The 25,339-nt window shown below is 40.8% G+C and overlaps 1 protein-coding gene across 4 annotated transcripts in view; it reads left to right on the plus strand.

The window, feature by feature from the left end:
• Window positions 1-21,856: 21,856 nt before the first annotated feature.
• golga2 (golgin A2) overlaps window positions 21,857-25,339 on the plus strand; it is a 36,815-nt gene continuing 33,332 nt past the window's right edge. For all 4 annotated transcript variants that reach the window (XM_056255091.1, XM_056255093.1, XM_056255092.1 and 1 more), the window contains exons 1-2: window positions 21,857-21,966; window positions 24,725-24,844. In XM_056255091.1, the coding sequence (XP_056111066.1) occupies window positions 21,919-21,966; window positions 24,725-24,844 (168 nt within the window). In that variant the 5' untranslated portion in view covers window positions 21,857-21,918. The remainder of the gene's footprint in view (window positions 21,967-24,724; window positions 24,845-25,339) is intronic.

A 25,339-nucleotide genomic window follows, 5' to 3' on the forward strand; every position in this document is an offset into this window, starting at 1 on the left:
ACCTAATCCTGTATCTTTCTCTGAGTTTACTGAGTTGTTGACACTTCTTAGTCCACTCTGTCCTGCTATGGTGTTGACTGGTGATATAAATTTTCATATTGATAATCCTAACTGTGTTAATACGGTTACCTTTTTGGACATTTTGGATAGTTTTGATTTTATACAGCATGCTGCTTTTCCGACCCATAGGATGGGCCATACATTGGATGTGGTTTGCTCTGCTGGTGTTGGGATTCAATCTCTGGATGGTTTTGACATGAGTATAAGTGACCACAGACTTATTACTTTTGACTTGAATGGTATGTCTTCACGATCCATTTCTAAACGCACCATTAAATTTCAAAATATCAAGCATTTCACTCTCATTTCGACTTCTCTCTCTGGGCTTCCCATCACTAACTCTGTTGAGCACTATAATTCCATGCTAACTGCACTTCTGGACGAGTTTGCACCGGTGCGAGAACGGGTTGTTACATTTAGGAAACCATGTCCATGATATACTCCGGAGTTACGTTTAATGAAAGCTGCTGGAAGGCAATTAGAACGGCAGTACAAAAAATCGGACCTGACGGTACATGGGCTTCTCTACACTCAACAACAGTCTGCTTACCATTCTGCCCTGAATACTGCTCGTAAGAACTATTATTCAAGTATTATTGGAGATGCTGCAACAAATGCAAAATCGTTATTTGAGACTGTTGACAATCTTCTCAAACCAATTCGCCTTTGGCTAAGCCACACCCTAGAATGTAGATTGACCAATCACAGCGCAGCCAAGAACGCGCTCCCACAGAGGTCCGACACTTTTTCACAGCGCTCCATTGACTTTAACACAGGCGTCTCATATTTTTGGTCTCGGCAGGCTATTACCGTCGTAGTTTTATCAAAAATATGGTTAAACGTTGTGCCTGGGGCATTTGTAACACAGATACGCATTTCCCAGAGAGGTTGGAGGGGGGTGTCCTGTAGCGGAGATAGCGTGGGTGCTTGGGTGCGGCTGCCCCAGGGCCCCGTGCCAATTAGGGGCCCCTCAAACGCTGCCGATCTTGCGTCATTAGCCTCATCTCCACTGTAAAGCGGATGGGATGCGCCTTTAGAGAGAAATGCACCTTTCATATGGATTACATAATCAGAAGGTATTTGCTTTCGATTTGAATTTGTTCGTTAAAGCTTTAGCCTATAGGCTATATTTTGTTTCAGTTCATTTCTGAGACATGTTCCAGTTCACGGAGATCATGAAAGCGCGCCTGATTGTTTTCTTTTATTTTGCAAAAGAAGAACGTTTTCTTGTTATTGTGAGTTTACACAAATAAAAGTAGTTGCGGATTATGTATTATTATTTTCTGTATGACCATAAATGATAGAGTATTTTAAGTTGTTTCCACTGTTGACAGGAAAATGCAAGTGTTCGCGCCCGCGCCTCCGTCATCCAGTGCGCGCTCCACAAACCCTTGGATATACGTCAAAACTTGTGTTTATTTGTGATAATCTTAGCCCTGTATTATTATTGTCTAACCTGTATTATGAATGACATTTGACGAATTGCTTTGTTCCTTTTTTGGATAAAAGCGCCTTCTAAATATGTAGCATAATAAATGTAGCCTAATAAATGTAATAGGCTATAATAATTATTATTATTAGTGTTTATAACTATAAATGACTTCACTTAAGACAGTAATATGTTTATCATAAAATAATTGATGAATGTATTATTTTTATATAACCTTTTACAGTTTTGGAAAATGAGTTTGTGTTTCTTTTTCTGTATGAGAAGTCTTTTTTTGCTATTCTATTATAGCCTATGACCTTCAAAATGAAATGCAGAAATCAAATTTCGCAAAGTTGTAGGCCTATCTCAATTAGGCCTATTTGATTTTCAATTAAATAAGCAATAGGCTATATAAGGAAAATAAGTTTGTATGTGAATATTTTTTCACCAGTCTAAAAACTAATAAAGAAGAAAGCATCTTTTTCGTTTTTCATACGAGTTAAAGGAAAAACGAATGGACGCAATAGCCTACACGGACCCCAAACACACGCGCCTTCTAAGTCAGGTGACTGTAAATGCGCAAAAACTGTTTCCATTGCAGTTTTGCGAAATATTCCTTTTTCGAATTGACTGAAAAACCACCTCATGCGAGCGTAAAAACTTTTTTGCGAAATTGACATGTTTCCATTGAGCGTATTTTTAATTCGCAATTTCAATTTGCGCAATTTGAAGGGTAATGGAAACGCGGCTACTGACAGGAACGGGGCCCAGGCAAAGTACACCCAGCAAACACATTTACGTTTCGGCAATGCCGGTGGCACGTTGCATTTCTGCTATGGCAACGTCGCTGTCTACGTGCTCGCAACATTGTAACAACGTAGAATTGAAAGACTCAACAGGGCTGTAGCAACGCTGCAACTGAGAGACGACTTTCTGACAATTAGCCTACATTTTTTAGTATGCTAGATATAGATATCCCCATTTAGCAAGTTATGTTTTTGAGGTTAATTTTTAATTAGTCATAATAAGATAATTATATACTTTTAAAATATTGTTGGCTATTTTATTTAACATATAAGATTACTTGGCTCAACAAGTGACACATTCTTACATATGCATTCATCAAATATTTTCCCTTTTTTTTTTACGGTTTTAATTTTAAAATGACTTGGTAGCAGAGGGCCCCATGATGAAGCTCCGCCCCCACTGTACTGGGAGTCTAGCTCCGCCCCTGGGGGTGTCCGTTTTTTTCCCTTCCCAAAACCGAAGTGTCGCCTTTGGATTAAACTGTGTGGACGTCCTCACAGTCAGCTACGCTAAACCCCTCAACAAGCTCGCTTGTGCGCTCTAAAGTAAATGTTGCTTTTAACCTTACTGTGAAGTTATACTAGTCAGACAGTGTTATGCTGTTATGATTTCGGTTCTCTACCCTAATTAATGAAGAATCAAGGTGCTAGCAAGCAAGCTTAGCGATAGTTTAGTTATCACGTAACAATCCTGACTTACGGTTAACACCTATTGCCTATTTCTATCTATAAAACTGAAGATATACTGAGATATTGAAAAAAGGAATTCTCAAAAACAGCCTTTACAGTAGCTCACATAATCACAGGCTTTGCAGGTTTTTCTAATACAATTTGGGACATTATGTTTTAGGAACATTTTGTCCCAATCTTCAAGCAGATCCTTAAAAAAGTAAAAAAAAAGTTTAAAGAAAAAATATTAATAATTTCCTAACAGTATTTATAGTAAACCTCTAAAAAACATTGCTCAAAATATTTTTTATTTTTTAAATAATATTTTTAAGTTCAACACATTTCACCACAGCAAACACTGCCTGAGTGTGACGATGATCGGCTGGATTGCCCTCGAGTGCCACGAGAGGGCACTCCACTTCTGAACTGCCTCCCAGTCAGCCAATGCGGATCTGATCACTGTACACCAGGGTCAACTGGATCAACTCACCTCGTCATTGGTGAGGTTGATTGATTGATTGATTGATTGATTGATTGATTTTATTTGACCACCTAAATATAAAAATATGAAAACAGTATGAAACTGAGTCATACATTAAAATAAAATACATAAGTAGTCAGGGATAACACAATAAAGCCCGAAGACTTATTTCCATTGTGGTCCCTTATAAAGGCAGCGGAAAAGTACAAGTGGCAGCAAATCACACATCAATCATTCATCATACATTAAACAAATTCATACATATTATACTGAAAAAATAATAATAAAAATAGACTATAGTATTATAATAACTACAATTGGCACCTAAACCATGCTTTCAAACCCTGTTTAAAACTTCCTATACTTTTTACTGTCTTAAGTGTACCAGGTAACTGATTCCAAAGGGTAGTTCCAGCTTAAAGAAAAGACTGTTTGCCCAGATTAGTATTAAATCTGGGGGGTACAAAATCGGTTGAGCTACCCCTAGTGGAGTACCTGTGAACTTCGTTTACTCTATTAAAATAATTTCTAAAATATTTGGGAACATCTCCATAAACAATTTTATGTACCATACCCAGCTGCATCTGAGACACTCGATCCTCGACTTTCAACCATCCCACCCTTTCAAAGTGGGAAGATTCCAGATGAGTTCTTATGGGGAGGTCTAAAATTAGCCTTATTAATTTATTTTGAGACGTCTGAAGCCTATGTTTCAGGTTCCCTGTAAGACCATTGTACCATGCGCCACCCGCATAATCAAAATAAGGCTGAATTAAAGCTCCTGCCAAAACTAACTTTGTTTTTTCATCCAAAAACTTTGATATTCTGGCCAAAAAACGAACTCTCTGATTAACTTTGGTGATTACCTTTTGGGCCTGACCTACACCAGATAAATTACAATCTAACATACATCCAAGATAACTGATTGATTCCTTGGCAGTAATTACAATATCTCCAGCTAGGACCTTAAAACATGAGGCTTTCTTTAACTTTATCTTTGTTCCAAACAATATGGATTCAGTTTTCCCTAAATGAAGTGATAATCTGTTATCAGCCATCCACATCCTAACATTTAGAAGTTCTGCGCTAAGTATGCTTTCAATTATATTCTTATCCTTGTGAGAAACAATCAGCGCAGAATCATCTGCATATAAAAAAAGACTGCATGAACAAGCAGACTTTAGATCATTTATATATAGTAAAAAGAAAAGTGGACCCAAAACGCTTCCAAGATGGTTGGCCAAGTTGGTTCGCGGTCACCTCATCTACATTTCATTCTCTCTCACGGTTACACCTAAAACTCACACAAGAATATATATATATGGTTTAATGTGAATGATAGGCCTACCATTGAGTTTTGTGTTTAGTAGCCTATGATTTAAACTGTCGCTGGGTGACTGGTACAAATGTCTCATTTCCAAATAAGTAAAACAAAAGGAAATAAGGTTTTTAGAAGTTTAGAGAAACTGGCAAACAAAGGAAGATAGGCAAATGGTCTTCGCGAGACTCTCAGCCTCATGTATTTCTTAATGTCGGGTTTGCATCTCTTTCTCTTATTCTAGAGCATTCGATGTTATTGTATTGATTATCTTTGAACTGATTACGAAATTGGCATGATACATTTACCTGGCATAATGCAACCTGGTCTCACAGAATTCCGTGAAATGAACACGGACCCTTAACTCAAAATCCGTGACAGTTTCACGGAATCGCCGAAAATTCCGTGATGTGCCCACGGAATTGATGCTTATGTAAGTCAATGAGAGGCAGCATCCGTGGTCCACACACGGATTCCCTGTTCATACACCTGCGCTCCCCCAATTGACGTTGTTTTATAATTTGTAAACGTATTGCTTTAAATATTCTGAGTTTCCTTAAAGTACTTCACTTTAAATATTAGGTTTTAAAGTGATTTTAACATGATATTGCATTGTTCTGTCGTCGTTTGGTCGCTAGGATAACTTCTGGTCACCCTGTTCCGTGACGGTACCACGGAATATTCAGTGGTACCGCCACAGATTGTTTCACCTTCACTGGACGATATTGCCTATTTCTGATTTTAACACTTTAAGTAGGCTATTCAAGTTGTCTGTGTTTGCGATGCAATGTAGCCTAATTAAACTGTGAACCTTGTATCGAGGTACGAGAGAAGTGAATATCAAAATATGCATATAACCCATATATTTTAAATTTAATGTTTGCTTTAAATTAAATTAAGATTTTATGTTTGGTAATTGAACCTGAATGAATTTAAAATTAATGTTCTATATTTCAGATCAATATATTTGTTTTCCTTAAAATGAACACTAACTTTATTCTCATCTGAATTATAAATAATTTATTTCTGTATAAAATAATACTATCATTAAAAAACACACACAAAAAAACACATTTGATTTTCTTTTTTAATCAATGTAGAATGTGTAACCTAAATTAATATTGTCTTTTTAGATCATTGGTATTGACTGGTTTGAGTTATTTTGCACCAGAAAATGCACCAGAATGCAGGAAATCACATCTACGAAATTCCAAATTGCACCCCCCCCCCCCCGCAGAAACGTCTCTGGTTACTTGCGTAACCTATGTTCTCTGAATAGGGAACGAGACGCTGGGGAAAGCGCAGTGGGATATCCTCTGGATGTGCCGATTGCCTGAAGCCCTATAGAATCACGCCAATTCATTGGCTGATGGCGCTCGCGCAAAGCTGGCTCCGCCCCGACGCTCTTACGTCATAGCATGATGAACGCGCGCGCGCCATCCTCTCCTCAGATTTCTCTGCCGAAAAGAAAAACTGTCAGCAGCACGAGGAGCTTGGCAGCGAAAGCAGCGTCTCGTTCCCTATTCAGAGAACATAGGTTACGCAAGTAACCAGAGACGCTCTCTTTCATAGGTTCACTCAACGCTGCAGAAAGCACAGTGGGAACGCAATACCAAACTCGCCAAGCTAAGCGCTGCCATAACTGGTACCAGACCAAATAATAATAACCATGATCGGTTCAAGCAGATAGAACCTGGGAACATGGAGTCATGTCAAGATCTAAATTATAGAACCAACCTGCCGCCACACAAATGTCTTCCAAGAGGTGCCCCTCTAAAGAGAGCTTGAGAGTGGAGGATTACAAATTTATTAACGGTTTAATTTATATTTCCAATACTATAGTATATAGACGTTTATTAGTGTGAATTCTGTAACTAAGGTAAAATGTCCCAAACATGCCTGATCATCACCATTTGTCTTGTGGGTTTCCTCTCAGTGTGAGAAGACATTGGGAGAAGACATTGTCATGCTGAGAGGAAGTTATAAAACCTGATCCTTATCTGAAGCTCCTGTCTCAGTGCGAGAAGACTATGGGAGCGTGGTTCCCGGGTGACATTGTTTTGAGAGAGTCATGCATAGTGTCTCCCCCCTCGATGTAAAGCCCTCCCCCTAAAATGCCTATAAGATACCATGTAAAGTTACTTTAGTTTAGACTTGATTGAGATGACTACAGCGACGAAATAAAGAACTTATACCTCAACATTCTCCTGGTCTGCAACTCTAACTTTTCTACACTTGAGAAGAAAAAGTTTCCAACAAGAGGAAGCCACACTTCTGGTGGAATATGCTCTGATACTAAGAGGTGAAGGCAAACCACGCACCTCGTAAGCCAGCGAAATAGCGTCCGTTACCCAGTGGGAAATCCTCTGCTTTGATGCTGCAAGCCCGCGTTGGCCAGCACCAAAACATACCAAAAGCTGGTTTGATTTCCTCCAACCGCCTGAGCGATCTACATACAACTTCAAAGAACGGACCGGGCAGAGCAAGTTAAGTTTCCTTTCTTCCTCAGAGGCAAAAGGAGGAGGGTGGAAAGCGTTAAGGTTAACAACCTGATAGCGGAACGCCGTGGAAAGAACCTCGGCCTCAAGGTAACCCTAACCAGGCCAGGAGCGAAGTCCAAGGACGACTCACTAATAGAGAGAGCCTGCAAATCCCCCATCCGCTTTAGTGAAGATAAAGCCAACAAAAGAGCAACCTTAAGAGTCAGAATCCGCTCAGGGGCTGACTCCAAGGGCTCGAAGGGAGCCTCTGTCAAACCCTCCAGGATGACTGACAGGTCCCACGAGGGAACACTAGGGGGGCGAGCCGGTTTCAGGCACCTAACCCCACGCATGAAGGCCGAAACTAACCTCAGTTTCCCCAAGGGAATCTCGTCTGATTCTCTATGAGCGGCAATAGCTGTGACATATACTCTGAGAGTGGTAGCAGCCGCTCCGGAAGGAAACTTTTCCTGCAGGAATTCCAGCACTGAGCCTACTGGGCAGCTAACTGGGTTCCTATCATGTGCTAAGCACCATGCCTCGAACACCCTCCACTTGGAGGAATATAGCCTCCTCGTAGAAGGGGCTCTAGCACTCGCGATGGTCTCCTGAACGTTGGTTGGGAGATCAAAGCTTAAAGCTAACGGCCTCTGATAGGCCAAACGTACAGCTTCCAAATGTCGGGGCGAGGATGCCATATCCTGCCCTGAAGCCAGGAAAGCAGGTCCTCCCTGACTGGGATCTCCCAGGGGGAGGATTCCAACAGAGGGATCAGCTCCGAAAACCATGGCTGGGACGGCCAGAATGGGGCTACCAGAAGGAGGCAAACTCCGCTCTCCCTCACTCTGGACAGAACCGCCTGGATCAGCTTGATGGGGGGGAAGGCATAGAGTTTCTGCATCGGCCAAGGGTGGGCGAATGCATCTATCCCCAACGGAGCCAGAGGGCTCAGGGAGAACCAAAGCGGGCATTGGGACGACTCCTGAGATGCAAAGAGGTCTGGGAACATCTCCCAGATCAGGGCCACCGTCTGGCGGTACAACATCCATTCCCCAGACCTGAGCTTCTGCCTCGACAGGAAATCTGCTGCGAGGTTCAGAATCCCTGGGACATGAACTGCTCTCAGAGAAAGGAACTTGTCCTGGGACCACAGGAGAAGGTGACGCGCATGCCTGTCTAGGGAGCACGATCGTGAACCCCCCTGTCTGTTTACATGGGACACTACTGCCATATTGTCCGTTCTGACAATGACATGGTGTCCTTCGAGGAAAGGGAGAAAGTGGCAAAGAATAAACAATGAGTCCGCACACCAGAAAATGCTCCTAAGTGAATTTAATAATTGCTCACCACGTGTAACGTTTCGGGCCCAAGCCCTTCATCAGACAAGAAAGTGGCAAAGAGCCAGGAAGACAGCCCTCAGTTCCAAGCTGTTTATGTGCCATGAAGGGGCTCGCCAGTCCAAACCCCACACGCTGGCCTGCCCTTCGAAAACCGCTCCCCAGCCGGTCAGAGAGGCATCCGTCGTAACCATCTGGCGACGGAATACCGCACCCATACCGACTCCTTTCAGATGGAAGAGGGGGTCCCGCCAGATTGACAGGGCGAGAAAGCAACTGCGCGACCCCGTGGGCCGAGCCCCTGAGAGCTTCATCCCCCACAGAAAAGGTCTCATATGGAGTAGCCCTAGAGGTAGCACAGGGGAGGCCGCGGCCATAAGGCCCAGAAGTCTGCGGCAGGTGCTCACGGAAACATGATGGCCTAGCGCAAAGCGGGACAAACATGTCACCAGACTGGAAATCCGTGCAGGAGCCAAACGGGCCTGCATAAGAACGGAGTCCATGCGTACCCCCAAGAAAACCGTGCTCTGAGCTGGAGTAAGAACGCTCTTCTCCGTATTCAACCTCAAACCGCGAGACTGAATATGACGGAGGACAATGTCCCTGTGGTGAGTCAACAACTCTCTGGAGTGGGCTAAAAGGGCCAAACGTTCAGGTAGTTGAGTATATGGATGCCCTGGAGCCGCAGCGGGGCCAGAGCAGCATCCATACACTTTGTGAACGTTCTTGGCACTAGAGCTAGGCCAAAGGGAAGGACCCTGCACTGGTACTCTTTTTCTCCAAAGGCGAACCTGAGAAACTTCCTGTGTCGCCATACGACCTGGATGTGGAAATAAGCATCCTTGAGGTCTACTGTCACGAACCAGTCCCCCAGCCGGATATGAGATATGATGGCCTTCAGCGTCAATATTTTGAATTTCCCTTTGTAAAGAGAGAAATTCAACCGGCGAAGATCTAGTATCGGCCACAGGCCGCCTCCCTTCTTCGGGACCAGGAAGTAACGGCTGTAGATGCCCTGTTCGACTTCCCCCGAAGGAATCTCTTCTATCGCCCCCTTCAGCAGAAGGGATGAAATCTCCTGCTGCAGTACAGAAGCCTGAGCGGCGCTGTCGACTACAGTAGGAAAGACCCCGTTGAAGCAGGGGGGGTTGCGACAAAACTGAAGCGTGTAGCTGAGCCGAACTGTGCGAAGGATCCACGGCGATACCCCTGCTAAACGCTCCCATTCTTGAACGAAATGTGATAGAGGGAGAGGAGTGTTGCAGTGCAAGGGACATACCTGAGGTAGGGTGTCGCGCTGGTTCCCATGGGGAGGCGTGGTTGACCGTGGAGGAGAGCGCTTGGCGTCCTGACACGTATTGGGGGGTACCACCGCCTGGATAGAAGTAACTGGGTCTGCCTGCTCCAGAGGAAAACGAACTGTGCCTCAGAGGAAGCGATTGGCGGGTGTAAAGTGCACCAGGAGCAAGGGGAGAAAGCAAGACACGTCTCCTTCCTCCTGCGCCGGACTGGGTGAAGAGAGTGAAACAGGACCTGCACTTCGAAACACACTGGGTGGCGAAGGTGACAGGGTTGGGGGAGGAGAACCGGTTGGAGGAGGGCAGAAACGCTTGCGCGGTCTGTCCCAACCTCGTAGTTCTGGTGAGGCTCTCCTCCTTCTGGCCTGCGGGTCAGGAACGGCTCGAGGAGGCTGGAGCGGCCGATTTGTTGGACCGCTTCAGCTCAAGGCGCTTGTGAGGGCGCTGGGGAGGAAACGGACGACCTCGGGCTCCCCAGACTGTAGTTGGTGGGGGGTGAGCCGGGTCCCTCCTTCTAGTAGGGAATTCAGCCCTATGAGCAGAGCGTTCTCGGGTTTGAGAAGGGGGAGGTTTGGAGTCTCTTGGCTCTCTAACCCTCCTGGGCATAAACTGCCTGAACGCGGCCGACTGAGACTTAGCGGCACTGAACTTCTCAACCACCGTGTTGACCGCCTCCTCGAAAAGACCTGAGTGGGAGATAGGGGCGTCCAGGAGAAAACTCTTATCCTTGTCTCGGATCTCCGTGAGATTCAACCAGAGGTGGCGCTCTGCGGCAACCGAGCCCGCCATAGAGCAACCCACAGCCCTAGCAGTGTGTTTGGTGGCTCTTAGGGCCAGATCTGTGGCTTTGCGAAGCTCTTTGACAGCTTCTGGCGTCAGTCCCTCTCCTTCATCCATGTCCTTCAAGACGTCCGCTTGGTAGGCTTGAAGGATGTGTTACAACCCCAGGGTGGGTCATATCGTGTGGATTCGCTTGTCCTTGTCACTTGTTTTGTAGGTTGGAGTTGGAGTGAGTGACGTCATTGATGACTGATGGTTTACACCTGTGCTAGAGCTGATGCCGGCAAACTAAAGCAGCTCCCTTCGGTCGTGACGGGCGCGCTCTCCCCTTGTGCCATTTTGTTGTTGTCTTGTTTTCCGTTTTGGTCTAGTCTCTTACTTTATTACTTTTACTTTAATAAATGTTATTACTTTTTGCATACCACTTTAACGTGTCATCTCCTTCTTTGTCGTGGCTTGCGAGCCGGCCGTGACAGATGGCCATGGTATGCAGGGCCATGCCTGCTTGACCAGCCGCCATGTAAGACTTCCCAATAAGGGAGGAAGTAGTCCTACAAGCCTTGGAAGGAAGGAGGGGACGCGACTTCCAGGACGGTGCAGACAAAGGGGCGAGGTGGTTAGCCAGCGTGTCCTCGACCGCTGGAATAGCGGATAATCAATGACACTTCACTGTAAGGAGAACAGAGTTCCACTTATACCAGTCGCTGAAGTGTCGAGAGTAGTTGAATTTAGAAAATTCGGGCTCAGAAAAACCGAACGAAGGGCAAGATGTGACCGCTTCGTGAAGGCAGAGAAATCTGAGGAGAAGATGGCGCGCGCGCGTTCATCATGCTATGACGTAAGAGCGTCGGGGCAGAGCCAGCTTTGCACGAGCGCCATTAGCCAATGAATTGGCGTGATTCTATAGGGCTTCAGGCAATCGGCACATCCAGAGGATATCCCACTGCACTTTCCCCAGCGTTGAGTTAACCTATGAAAGAGAACAGCCCCACCTAGAATATTTTTCACCAGCCGCCACTGGATAGCACGTACGTTTCATTGATCCATATTCCGCTTTCAATTAGGTTTTTTACTTGATTTTCATTTTTCAAAAAGACAACGACTGCCTTATTCATTCATGAAGCAGATCTAATATTTTCATTACCAACCTTAGCAAGGAGAACATCCTCAATAGAGGTATTCGCCTCCGGGCACCTGAAACCATTCCGGAGAGTGAGAGGCGACGCTCCCCCCCGCGGGGGTAGACGTCATACTGCCTCACACACACACACCACGCGATATAACCCTAAAACTACCCTAAAACCTAAAAACGTTTAGGTTCTCGTGGCACTCGAGGGCAATCCAGCCGATCATCGTCACACTCAGGCAGTGTTTGCTGTGGTGAAATGTGTTGAACTTAAAAATATTATTTAAAAAATAAAAAATATTTTGAGCAATGTTTTTTAGAGGTTTACTATAAATATTGTTAGGAAATTATTAATATTTTTTCTTTAATCTTTTTTTTACTTTTTTAAGGATCTGCTTGAAGATTGGGACAAAATGTTCCTAAAACATAATGTCCAAAATTGTATTAGAAAAACCTGCAAAGCCTGTGATTATGTGAGCTACTGTAAAGGCTGTTTTTGAGAATTCCTTTTTTCAATATAATAATAATAATAATACATTTTATTTATAATGCGCTTTTCTCAAACCCAAAGCGCTACATTAAAATAAACAAAAACAACAATGACAATGCAACAATCAGAGAAAAACAGCCTTAAATAAATGTGTCTTAATCAGCCCTTTAAAGCGTTCCAGTGTTGGTGCATTTCTGATGGTAGGAGGAAGCACATTCCATAGCTTGGGAGCTTTGTATGAAAAGGCTCTTTCCCCCATGGTCTTAAGCTTACATGAAGGCTGATGAAGTAAAAGAGAATTAGAAGAACGGAGAGAACGTGATGGAGAATAGGGGCTAATCAGATCACAAAGGTACTCTGGTGCAGTCGCATGTAGCGCCTTGTATGTTAGTATAAGAATTTTGAAATCAATTCTCACATTTATGGGAAGCCAGTGCAACTGTGAAAGCACCGGTGTGATGTGTTCACGAGGAGAAGTACGAGTGAGCACACGGGCAGCAGAGTTTTGAATGTATTGTAGCCTGCTCAGAGATCTAGCTGGAAGGCCAGAGAACAAGGCATTACAATAATCTAACCTAGTTGTAATAAAGGCATGTATTAGCCTCTCTGTGTCTGCAAAAAAAAAAGAAAAGGTCTAAGTCGAGCAACGTTTCTCAGGTGGTAGAAGGACGTTTTAGAGATGTTTTTCATATGTGCTTCAAATGTTAGCTGTGGATCAAAAATGACACCAAGATTCCTCGCCTGTAAAGCTGGAGTTACCAAGCTGGAGTCAACATTTAGACTAATCTGCTCGGCTTTACGAGTAGCCGCCACTGTACCAATCTGCATCAATTCAGTTTTGGAGCCGTTCAGCTTCAGGAAGTTATTCTGCATCCATAAACTAATCTCTGCTAGACAACTACGCAATGCTATTAATGAGCAATGAATATCATCCGCGTAGCAGTGATACCCAAGACCATGATTCCTGATGATCTGCCCAAGTGGAAGCATATAAATGTTAAATAAAATTGGACCCAGCACTGAGCCCTGAGGAACTCCCTGTCGAACAGGCACGGTGTCAGATTTGTAATTACCCAAGCTTACAAACTGGGCACGATTCGTTAAATAGGACTGAAACCAACTGAATACTGCTCCAGAAACACCCAGCCAATTTTCCAGCCTATCTAGCAGAAGAGAGTGACATATAGTATCAAAAGCAGCAGGTCTAATAAAACCAAAATACTGCATGCACCTGAATCTGCCGCAATAAGTAAATCATTTACAACCCTCACTAGAGCTGTCTCAGTACTATGGCCCTTTCTGAACCCAGATTGAAAAGGTTCAAAAAGATTATTCAGTGATAGGTGATGATTTAACTGAAAAGCCACAACACGCTCCAAAACTTTAGCCAAGAATGGAAGGTTAGAGATTGGCCTGTAATTGGACAAATCAGAAACATCACAGCCAGGCTTCTTAGGGACTGGTGTAATGGCAGCTGTTTTTAATTCTGGAGGAATAGTTCCAGAACTCAATGATAAATTCACAATCGAAGTCATATGAGGGGAGATGAATGCAAGGCAGTTCATAATAACTGAACAGGGTACCGGATCTAAAATATTGGTAGTTGAGTTCATGGACTTTACTATACTCATAATAAAATCGACTCCAACTAAATCAAAGTTCGAAAAGGTAGTAGTCGGAGGATTAAAAGGCTGAATATCAACTAGCTCAGCTGGGGTGCTAGAGATTAAAGAGCTGTATAAACCCTCGATCTTTCCAGTGAAATAGTGAAGAAACTTATTACACTGCTCAACCGAAGAATGAACAATGGCCTTAATTCACCTTTGGCTAAGCCCCGCCCCCCTTATTGACTGTCGCTATGTCCGTCAAGCTACGCCGCTCTCACGCACACACCATGTTCTCAAAAAGTGAAAAATACATCGCGGAGCAAGAGGAGACTGACAACAGGCTGACAGACCAGGTTACTTTTCGGTTACTTTTGATATTAAACATATTAAACAAAGTCTCACCTTTCAAATTTGGTCATTTTTTAAAAGAAATTTAAACAATAATGTTGGACTGTGGCAACACTGTGGCGGTAACGCTAGTCACCTTCAAAACTACCACAGCGTGTCTGTAACATTAACGTTAGGTGTTTGTATCTTGAATACGGGGTGGTGATGGCGCAGTGGATAAGACTCATGCCTTTGGTGTGAGAGACCCGGGTTCGACTGTGAGACACCAATGTGTCCCTGAGCAAGACACTTAACCCCTAGTTGCTCCAGAGGCGCGCGACCTCTGACATATATAGCAATTGTAAGTCGCTTTGGATAAAAGCGTCAGCTAAATGAATAAAAAAAATTTAATAAAAAATGAATAACAAAGTTAGCTAACATCCAGCCGCTACTCAAAACATACAATCCTGACTTACGTTAACGTTACGTGATCAGGATTGTTACGTGATAACTAAACTATCGCTAAGCTTGCTTGCTAGCACCTTGATTCTTCATTAATTAGGGTAGAGAACCGAAATCATAACAGCATAACACTGTCTAACTAGTATAACTTCACAGTAAGGTTAAAAGCAACATTTACTTTAGAGCGCACAAGTGAGCTTGTTGAGGGGTTTAGCGTAGCTGACTGTGAGGACGTCCACACAGTTTAATCCAAAGGCGACACTTCGGTTTTGGGAAGGGAAAAAAACGGACACCCCCCTCCAACCTCTCTGGGAAATGCGTATCTGTGTTACAAATGCCCCAGGCACAACGTTTAACCATATTTTTGATAAAACTACGACGGTAATAGCCGGCAGAGACCAAAAATATGAGACGCCTGTGTTAAAGTCAATGGAGTGCTGTGAAAAAGTGTCGGACCTCTGTGGGAGCGCGTTCTTGGCTGCGCTGTGATTGGTCAATCTACATTCAAGGGTGTGGCTTAGCCAAAGGCGAATTGGTTTGAGAAGATTGTCAACAGTCTTAAATAACGATTTTGCATTTGTTGCAGCATCTCCAATAATACTTGAATAATAGTTCTTACGAGCAGTATTCAGGGCAGAATGGTAAGCAGACTGTTGTTGAGTGTAGAGAAGCCCATGTACCGTCAGGTCCGATTTTTTGTACTGCCGTTCTAATTGCCTTCCAGCAGCTTTCATTAAACGTAACTCTGGAGTATATCATGGACATGGTTTCCTAAATGTAACAACCCGTTCTCGCACCGGTGCAAACTCGTCCAGAAGTGCAGTTAGCATGGAATTATAGTGCTCAACAGAGTTAGTGATGGGAAGCCCAGAGAGAGAAGTCGAAATGAGAGTGAAATCCATGTGCTTGATATTTTGAAATTTAATGGTGCGTTTAGAAATGGATCGTGAAGACATACCATTCAAGTCAAAAGTAATAAGTCTGTGGTCACTTATACTCATGTCAAAACCATCCAGAGATTGAATCCCAACACCAGCAGAGCAAACCACATCCAATGTATGGCCCATCCTATGGGTCGGAAAAGCAACATGCTCTATAAAATCAAAACTATCCAAAATGTCCAAAAAGGTAACCGTATTAACACAGTTAGGATTATCAATATGAAAATTTATATCACCAGTCAACACCATAGCAGGACAGAGTGGACTAAGAAGTGTCAACAACTCAGTAAACTCAGAGAAAAATACAGGATTAGGTTTTGGTGGGCGATAAATGAGCAGCACAAGAACAGGTGAGGCACAATTCATTTTAAAAACCAGACATTCAAAAGATGAAACACTAGGAGCATCAATAACATTAACTGATACAGTAGGTCCAAATATTACAGCCAGGCCACCACCTTTGCCAGAAGCTCGAGGCAGATCAATGTATTTATATCCAACTGGGGCACACATATTCAGATTAAGATAGTCATTGTCTTTGTGCCATGTTTCACTGAGGCAAAGAATGTCGATTTTTTTATCAAGAATAGTATCAGTGATAAGTGCCGTTTTATTGTTTAATAATATCTCAGTATATCTTCAGTTTTATATTTTTCTTTGGAGTTGCATTTACCGGTTGACATGTCACAACTGATGGATTTCAAACTGGATCTGGAAACCGGATCTGATGAAGCGCAGCCCACACAAAATACGTTGAGAGAAATATGTCAAAACGTTTTTGTTTTGTTTTTCTGGAAAAACGTGAAAACCTAAATAGCCTATAGGCTATATAAGATGTATTCATTCACTTTATTAGGCCTTAACGCTAAATTATCAAAAGTCTTAGTCCTAATCTAAAACATAAAAAATGCTGTTTTCCCCCAAGCTACCGCCGTTTTCTCAATTGCTTTGGCACTTTTGTCGAAACAGTCCTAATATTCTCTAAACTGTGAGTTTAATTGTCACAACGGTTCGCTGAACATCAGAACTCTATCGCATGTGTGCAGAACGCAGTAACACACAGTTGTCCTCACACGTTACAGCACTGAAGTGTGTGTGACATAAGGGCCCTGCACACACAATATTATTAAAAAATACATATAACATTATTATATTTTTATTTTATTTCTATGAATGCTGCGTTCGTCACCGTCAATGATTCACACTGATAATTAGGGATGGGTACCGAAACCCGGTATTAAACGGGCCCCGGGGCTTAATTTTAAAGGCCGCTGTATCGATAAGCTCGATTTCTGTTGAGACATTCAGATGGTAGAGTCAGAATTTGGCGTAAACAGAATGAGAACATGGATCCATCATGCCTTGTTACCACTGTGCAGGCTGGTGGTGGTGGTGTAATGGTGTGGGGGATGTTTTCTTGGCACACTTTAGGCCCCTTAGTGCCGATTGGGCATCGTTTAAATGCCACGGCCTACCTGAGCATTGTTTCTGACCATGTCCATCCCTTTATGGCCACCATGTACCCATCCTCTGATGGCTACTTCCAGCAGGATAATGCACCATGTCACAAAGCTCGAATCATTTCAAATTGGTTTCTTGAACATGACAATGAGTTCACTGTACTAAAATGGCCCCCACAGTCACCAGATCTGAACCCAATAGAGCATCTTTGGGATGTGGTGGAACGGGAGCTTCGTGCCCTGGATGTGCATCCCACAAATCTCCATCAACTGCAAGATGCTATCCTATCAATATGGGCCAACATTTCTAAAGAAAGCAATGACGTACATCCGAGTGAACGAGACGGAGGGAAGTTAGCGAGTGTAGGGCATGACAATTTTGGACTGGAACGCAGCATAAGACGTGAAACAAAAAAACAAAACTAGGCATGACAAATGTGTTTTGCAGATGGTAAAGTATGAATGACAAAAGTGTTCTTGGATTTGGGGAAATGTGCATGGTCATTAAATGCATTTTGTGTGAAAGCAATAAAAAATGATTCACAGTTTGGTCCTGTTTCCCTGAATGTGTGAAGACCTTTCTTTTACTGTCTATAGTGAAGAGTTTTGGAAATGGGACAACAGATTATGTTAGCAATTGAAAAACAAACTGTAAATACTGCCTTTCCAAGCAGAGAAGGTTGGACTTTGTCGCCCTCTTGTGGACATCAAATGCTTTGTCCATTATCATTTCATCTTCACGTTTTGTCCTTTATATAGGTGAAACTCAAAAAATTAGAATATCGTGCAAAAGTTCATTTATTTCAGTAATTCAACTTAAAAGGTGAAACTAAATTTTTATATAGACTCATTACATGCAAAGTGAGATATTTCAAGCCTTTATTTGTTATAATTTTGATGATTATAGCTTACAGCTTATGAAAACGTTTTCACAATATTTTAATTTTGAATTTGGGGTTTTCCTTAACTGTAAGCCATAATCATCAAAATTATAACAAATAAAGGCTTGAAATATCTCACTTTTCATGTAATGAGTCTATATAATATTAGTTTCACCTTTTAAGTTGAATTACTGAAATACATGAACTTTTGCACGATATTCAAATTTTTCGAGTTTCACCTGTATGTATAGGCCTACATTATTGTATTGCCATCTTGCCTTGTGTCGTGTGTCTAAAATTATGGAAAAACTTGTTAATAAACAACAAATCAATCATCTTACGGTATCATCTCCAGGGCACAGTCTGGCTTCCGATCAGGGTATGGTTGTGTTGCAGCTACCACTAAAGTGCTCAATGACATTACATCCGCGTTAGATATCAAACAACAATGCGCTGCAATATTTATTGACCTTGCAAAAGCTTTTGACTCCGTGGACCACAACACACTTATCACACACAGATTTAAAAAAAAAACTTTTTCCCACTCTCTACCGGTCACCAGGGGTGTCCCCCAAGGCTCCATCCTTGGCTCTACACTTTTCTCAATTTATATTAATAACATTCCCCAGGCAGTTGGTAATTCACTCATTCACTTAAATGCTGATGACACAATCCTTTATGCCACGGGTTCCTCTCCTGATGCTGTTCAAACTACCTTGCAAGATAGCTTTTTCCAACTACAGCAATCCTTTACACAACTCAAACTCACTCTTATACCTTCAAAACAAAAACCATGTGGTTTTACCGTAAGGGATGCTCCAGCCCTTAAAATCACCACTTGCAAGGGAGCTATTCTAGAACAAGTCACTGCATATAAATACTTGGGCAACTTCACTGTCTTTCTCCATCCACATATCAAAGCTGCAATCTAAGGTTAAGGCCAAGCTTGGTTTTCTTTACAGAAACCGCTCTTCCTTCACTACTTCTGCCAAACTTACTCTTATTCAAATGATTATTCTACCCATGTTAGACTATGGAGACACTATATACAGGGTTGCTTGCAAGTCCACTCTATCAAATCTTGACACTCTTTACCATTCCTAGGGTGACCATATTTTGATCACCAAAAACAGGACACTCGGCCCGGCAATGAGATTCTCAAATAATACTCGAAGTTTACTCAAAGATGCCTTATTAATTTCAATACATTTAAAGTAGGCTATGCCTCCTGTATGGATACAAAATTGTTACAAAATACTATCTATAACCAGACACAAATTCAGATAGGCTTCTCAGAGGTTACTCAACATGTTTTATTATGACAGGTTTCAAAAATAATGAATGATATAATGATAGAATGTCTCTTCTGTATTAGAAAAATAAATAAAAATAAAAAAAAAATAAAAAAAAAACCTCCAAATTGAACAAAAATATGTCTCACAAACTTGTTTTTCTTCCTCAACCTCCTTGTTTGCCCATCTATATTTTGCTGTGGATCTTTCCCAGTAGTTTTTTGTTGCTTTTTTGCATTTTGCATTTTCATCACTTTATAAAAAACAGCCAAACAAACAGATGTTTGGTCACCCTAACCATTCCGCTATCAGGTTTGCCATAAATGCTCCTTTCAATACACACCACTGCGCTTTATATTCATCTGTCAACTGGCCCTCCCTTCACAATCGCCTCAAAATTTACTGGTTCACCTTCATTTACAAGACCATTCTCGGCCGCTCACCTCCTCACTTAGGTCTCCTGCTGCAGCCAAAGCCTGTCACACACAACACCCGGTCCTCACTTCGTCTTCAATTATGTATTCCCAAAACTAACTCTGCCTTTGGTCTTGCTTCTTTTCAATCTGCTGCCGCTCGCGACTGGAACGCTCTGCTAAATATTCTCAATCTGAATACAATAATTTCAATTTCATCTTTTAAAACTATTATATCATCCTTGTTCACGGACAAATGCAGTTGCTTCTCTACATAATCATTTTGTGTTGTCTACTGTGTTGTGTTTTAAATTGTATTATTGTTAACCTGTATGTATTTCTAATATTTTTCTAATGCACTGTATTTATTTTAGCCCTATTTTCTTTTCCCTAAGTGGTTATTCCACTTGTCAGGCCGCCATTGTAAATAAGAATTTGTTCTTAATGACTTGCCTGTAAAAATAAAGAACAAAAAAAAAAAAAAAATTATATAACATATATCATCCCAGCATCTATCTACTGCACATGTTGTCATGTTGTGCTGAGACGTCAAATTCAAGTAGTGCTTCAGATCCAGATTCATAGCTTAATAATGTTTATATATATATATATATATATAATGCAATTTTTTTTCTGTCTAAATTATTTGTCAATTTCTTTCTAAAATATTTTTCAAATTACTTTTATTTATTCTAGATTTATTTCGCCTATTTATTTTCTAAATCAATTAAATGTATTATATTATTAACATTTTTTTATAGTATGTATTATTATTATTATTATTATTATTATTATTACAGTTTTCAAAACTTTGAATATTTTTGTCAAAACTTTACACACAAATCCAAGAATTGCACAAAATGCAAAATGCATGTGTGTGTGTGTGTGTGTGTGTGTGTGTGTGTGTACCAGGTGGATCCAGAGATTCCGCTCAGATAAAGCACACAGTCCAGAAGACCTGTTTTCTGCAGTTGATCCAGGGATCCCAGCAAACCCACCATGGCTCTTTGTCCTCCTCCAGATCCCAGTAATGCTACAGTAAAGTTTGGCACTTTGTTCTGAAATGCACATGGTTTAATTGACCAAACAATTGATGTTGACCAGCTAAAACACCATTTATAAATATCCAGGCAGATAAACTATAATATTACCTCACTGCAGGTTATCTTAATTTTCTTCAGGCTTTGTAGAACATCATTTCTCCTTCTGGCTACAAACTCCTCCTCTTTCTTATTCAAAGAGTGTTTGATTCTCACGTCACTGCAGCGACACACAGACCAGTGCTGAATTTATACAGCTATTTTATTTATTTTTGAAAAGTTATTGTCAGAATTATCCAGTTTGTAGACATTAATCGTGATGCAATACGGTATATATATATATATATATATATATATATATATATATATAATGAAGTGCAAATATTTAATCATAGGAGTCTGAGCAGAATTACCTTTCCTGGGGTTTAGATCCTCCCATCTATAAAACAACAGAGTCAAACATTAAAGTTAAAATCTATCATTTCAAAACTAATACAGAAAATCCATTGAAAATCAACTGTACAGTTCTTTTGAAAAAATGTGTCATACCTCAAATGTCAATTATTGAGCCACAGTTTTGTGTTGGTAACTTTAAAACATATACTCCCGGTTATTGTACAGTCTTATAAAATTGTAAGGCTTCACCAATATCAGCACAACAGCCGTCGACTCTCAGATCAGACAGAAGAGGCTCTTATATACTTATAGGTCACTGAAACTGAAGTCTAGATGAGGGGTGAGCAAATGAAATGAAATCAGAAACAGATTTAATAAATTAAAAAAAATATTCTGAAGCAAAAATACCTTTTTGGCTGGTTTTGCTGTACGTTGTGGAGACATAACCTCTGCATCTAAATTAAGTGTGAAAAGTGCATTTTACAGTTTTTCTCAATCGATTTAACTGGCTGGTCACACTTTATAACAGGAAATAAGTGCAATAGATTTAACAAGTTAGGTCAAGAATGGAATATGTTTTCTTTCTCTTTGTAATTTTTTATCAATATGGTAGGCCTACAAGATTATCCTATTCAAATCAATGTGCTAAAACTTACATTTGTAACATAGAATTTTTGTCATGTAATTTGGAATCAGCAACTGACTAAAATTCGTAAGTAATCCGTCCATAGGATACCTCCTCTCTCACGCATGCGCACACGCACTCACGCGCACGGATCATCTGATGACGTGGTGCCGTTGGCGTTCGCTGAGCTGCGCGAGAGGATGGCGGACCAGAACAGGCAAATCAAACTCGCTGCAGCCAAGAAAAAGGTACAGTTATGTGATTTAACGTAGTATTTCACTATCTTTGTAACAAAAGACAACTGTCGATTGTAATTGAATCGATTCTGAGCGTGTGTGCCCCATCTGTCATGTTGACATTCCACGTCTACCGGCCTCTCCTCAGGCCCGCGTCCGGGAATCCGGCACTCTCGGGCGGGCGCGGCTGTCAGGAAAGCTCGGGGATTCAGCTGAGATAAAGCCTGAATATTAACTCATTAGAGTTTATCTCTCTACACGCGTTTATAACGATTTTAACTAGTCAGAAATGTTCTAAAAGTGTCTGTATGTGAATGTCAGTGTAACTTGGCAAGCTAATGTTGTTAGCCTCTGTGTTTTGTTGTTGTTTATAAATCTGAAACTGACGCCAACAACAACAATGTGAATTAGTGGACAATAATTGAATGTTTTTTTTATGAAGTTCATGACTTTAGGCTCGTTTAACCAGCTTATTAGTGTTAGCCTACTTGCTAACTGCTAGTTAAAATGACAGGTCCAATTGAAACAGCTGGTTGATAATCTTTGTTAACAGTAAAAGTGCCTAACTAATAGGTTTAATTGGTTTTCGATCCCCTTATAGTGCGCTTTTTGGTTGCTGTTTGAGGTTTAATTGATTAAATGACAGATCAAATCTATGATTATTAGTGTTTTTGTGCAATGATGCATGTTGAGTGCACTTGATGATGCCCAAAAGTGCAGCTCATGTGTACACTAGGTCAAATCAGCACGTTATACAGTACATATTGTTTCAAAGCAGCTGCACACTAACAAATAAGAGAATCAATAATGCAAACTTCATCATATATGAGACAAATTCAAATCCAAAAGCTCTAAACATTATTCAGCTCAAGTCAGGTCAAATGTTGTTCTCCTCTAATAGTGTCAGTGCAGTCAATTTGATAGTATTACTGAATATTAAGTGTCATATATACCTCCACTAAGCAGGCCAAAGGAACAGCTGCTGTCTGGCCTGGACCATCAACAACATGTCTTGAAAAAATCAACTTTGGAATTTAAGTTTTGGCTCTGTCATATGAGAGCTTCATATTAATTTAGACCCATGTGTCCCATGACAGCTGAATCACAAATCTGACCTACTAGAGAGACTGTGTTCGTTCTCAATCTCTCCATATCGCAGGATCGGACGGGAGCTTCTTCACGAACAGAATGCTGTGGAACTTGATTTAGTTTTGATGAATGAGTTCAAGCCAGTGTGCTTAAACTAGGGCAGAATTAGCACAGATTATTGACTCGAGTAGTTTCTGCCTGTCAGTGGCACTGGTGCATTGATGCTTGATTTAGTTCAACAGCAGCCAAAGAGTATCAGTCATAATCACAATCAACACAATTCTTTGTGTAGAAATACTTTTCACAACAGAATTGCTAGTAAATTTCACTATTAATTACAAAGAAATTGCATGTAACACGTCGAATTAAAGTAGAAAGACTAGAAAAGTATTTTCACTCCCCAAGCAATTATTTAATAATTTTTTATAGTGTAATGTCTGATTGTCATTGCATTATATAAAACAATATTAAACAAATGCAGCATGATCTTCTCATTTCTGCTCACTAACTTTAATCAGCAGAGTTTTTGGTTTGGATCAGTTTTATTAGTGTTTTATTAATATTTTGAATGAGCTTTTATTTTTATATTTTAAGGTAATTTCTTGTAATTTCATTGTGTGCTTTTTTCTATAAATATTGCTATTTAGGTTTAATTTATTTTTATTTTAGTTTATATTTTATTCCCACTCTAGTTCATAATTTTAGTGCTTCGACTTTTTTGCCAAGGCAACATTTTTTATTTTGGCAGTTTTATTTCAGTTAACAGAAATGCTTTTAATAGTTTAATTTTAATTAACGATAATAACCCTCCACTTTTAGGAAGTAAGGAAGAAAATAACTAGCTTCTAGCTTTTTTAAGCATGAAGACAAACGGATGCATGATAGCAATATGCGATAACTCATTAAATAATGTGATATTCGATATGCGAGTTTTACTGTCGCATAAGAAGTGTTATTAACATCAGTGTGTTCAGGGCTTCAGCTTATCCTACATTAGAGTTATTAAACAACAGAAACGGAATAATCAAATGTAAAATTAAAACACAGTTTAGTTTTCACTGTATGAATTAAATATATACTGATTCTTATTAAAGCTACAAAAGTTATTCAGCCGAGAGCAGCGAGTGATTTTCTCTGTCTTGTGTTCATGACCCAGTTATTGCAAGCCGTTGCGATATACAGGTGAGACTCGAAAAATGAGAATATCGTGCAAAAGTTCATTTATTTCAGTAACTTAAAAGGTGAAACTAATATATTATATAGACTCATTACATGCAAAGTGAGATATTTCAAGCCTTTATTTGTTATAATTGTGATGATTATGGCTTACAGCTTATGAAAACCCCAAATTAAAAATTAGAATATTGTGAAATGGTTTTCATAAGCTGTAAGCCATAATCATCACAATTATAACAAATAAAGGCTTGAAATATCTCACTTTGCATGTAATGAGTCTATATAATATATTAGTTTCACCTTTTAAGTTGAATTACTGAAATTAACTTTTGCACCATATTCTAATTTGAGTCTCACCTGTATACATTTGCGATATTTAGATAATTTTGATATATTGTGCAGCCCTAATATACACCTAGGATGGCTTTAGGGTGAGTAAATCATGGGATAATTTTAATTTTTGGGTGAACTATCCCTTTAATGTTCCTGCTCTTTGGTTCTGCAGCTGAAGGAGTTTCAACAGAAGACTGTCCCATCCACAGTAAGTGCCGGACCGAAGAAGAAGAGGAAAGTGAAAGGAGGCGATCAGACGGATGGACCGGCTGGCAGACGCTCTCCAGACAATGTGAGTCGCGGTCGATCACGGTGTGTGAAGCCAGTGCGGATGGGACTGAGTGTCGACTGTGTCGTGGTTTGGTTGTTTTGTGACTGCTCAGTTAGTGGCTCTTTCCCACGGCAGGAATAATCCTCGTTCCAATCAGTCGTTTTTGCATATGATGAATTATATTTCCTCTTCACCATTTTGAGGAACTGTTTTAGCATAGTCCTACTGTTTATACAGAACAGCCAGTAATTACAAGCCAAGTCACCTTTATTTATATATAGAGCTTTATACAGTGCAGATTGTGTTCAAAGCAGCTTTACAAGTAAGAGAGTTCAATTCACTGATAATATTAAACAGTCATTATTCAGATTAATTACAGAGAGTCTGATCTAGGGTTATTACTGTTAACTACAAATGAATTAAAATAAATCTGAAAGAAGAAGAAAAAAAAGTTTTTTTTAAAATTAGAAATGTCTCCTTGGCAACTTACTTTTTTGTTATTGTATAATTAACATT

The sequence above is a fragment of the Rhinichthys klamathensis genome, unplaced genomic scaffold (genome assembly GCF_029890125.1).
Source record: "Rhinichthys klamathensis goyatoka isolate OS25496 unplaced genomic scaffold, OSU_Roscu_1.1 h1tg000118l_1, whole genome shotgun sequence".
NCBI lineage: Eukaryota > Metazoa > Chordata > Actinopteri > Cypriniformes > Leuciscidae > Rhinichthys > Rhinichthys klamathensis.